Here is a 528-nt window from a genome sequence, read left to right as displayed (position 1 = left end):
TATATATATATATATATATATATATATATATATATATATATATATATATATATATATATATTCATATATTAATGTAAATAAATATGTATAATATTATATAAACTATATATTTTGTGTGTGTGTATACAGGAGTTGTTAGCGAATCCCGTAGAGCATCCATCAAGTGTATCAGAATGTGAATTTATAATGATGTGTGGTTTACCTGCATGCGGTAAAACATATTGGATAGATCGTGAGGTGTCTATACACCCGAAAAAATCATATATTATACTCGGTACAAACGCAGTAATAGATCAAATGAAAGTTATGGGGCTAAAGAGACAAGCAAACTACGCCAATAGGTGGGAAGAGCTCATGTCTACAGCAACTGAAGTTTTTAATTTTTTAATTAATTTCGTCACCAACAAACAAATACCCAGAAATGTTATCATAGATCAAACCAATGTATTCAAAAGAGCCAGAGCAAGGAAAGCGCAACCCTTTCGCAGTGAGAACATAAATATATATATATATATATATATATATATA

The 528-nt window shown here is 28.4% G+C and overlaps 1 protein-coding gene across 1 annotated transcript in view; it reads left to right on the top strand.

The window, feature by feature from the left end:
* Positions 1-179, top strand: part of EMH_0062800 (uncharacterized protein) — a gene marked incomplete at both ends in the record, with an annotated part of 2,253 nt that extends 2,074 nt beyond the window's left edge. The window contains one exon of the mRNA XM_013498074.1: positions 130-179. Coding sequence (XP_013353528.1) covers positions 130-179 — 50 coding nt within the window. The remainder of the gene's footprint in view (positions 1-129) is intronic.
* Positions 180-528: the final 349 nt, after the last annotated feature.

Source organism: Eimeria mitis, genomic scaffold (assembly GCF_000499745.2).
Source record: "Eimeria mitis Houghton genomic scaffold, Emh_scaff3162, whole genome shotgun sequence".
Taxonomy (NCBI): Eukaryota; Apicomplexa; class Conoidasida; order Eucoccidiorida; family Eimeriidae; genus Eimeria; species Eimeria mitis.
This window is presented reverse-complemented; position numbering and strand designations above follow the sequence as displayed.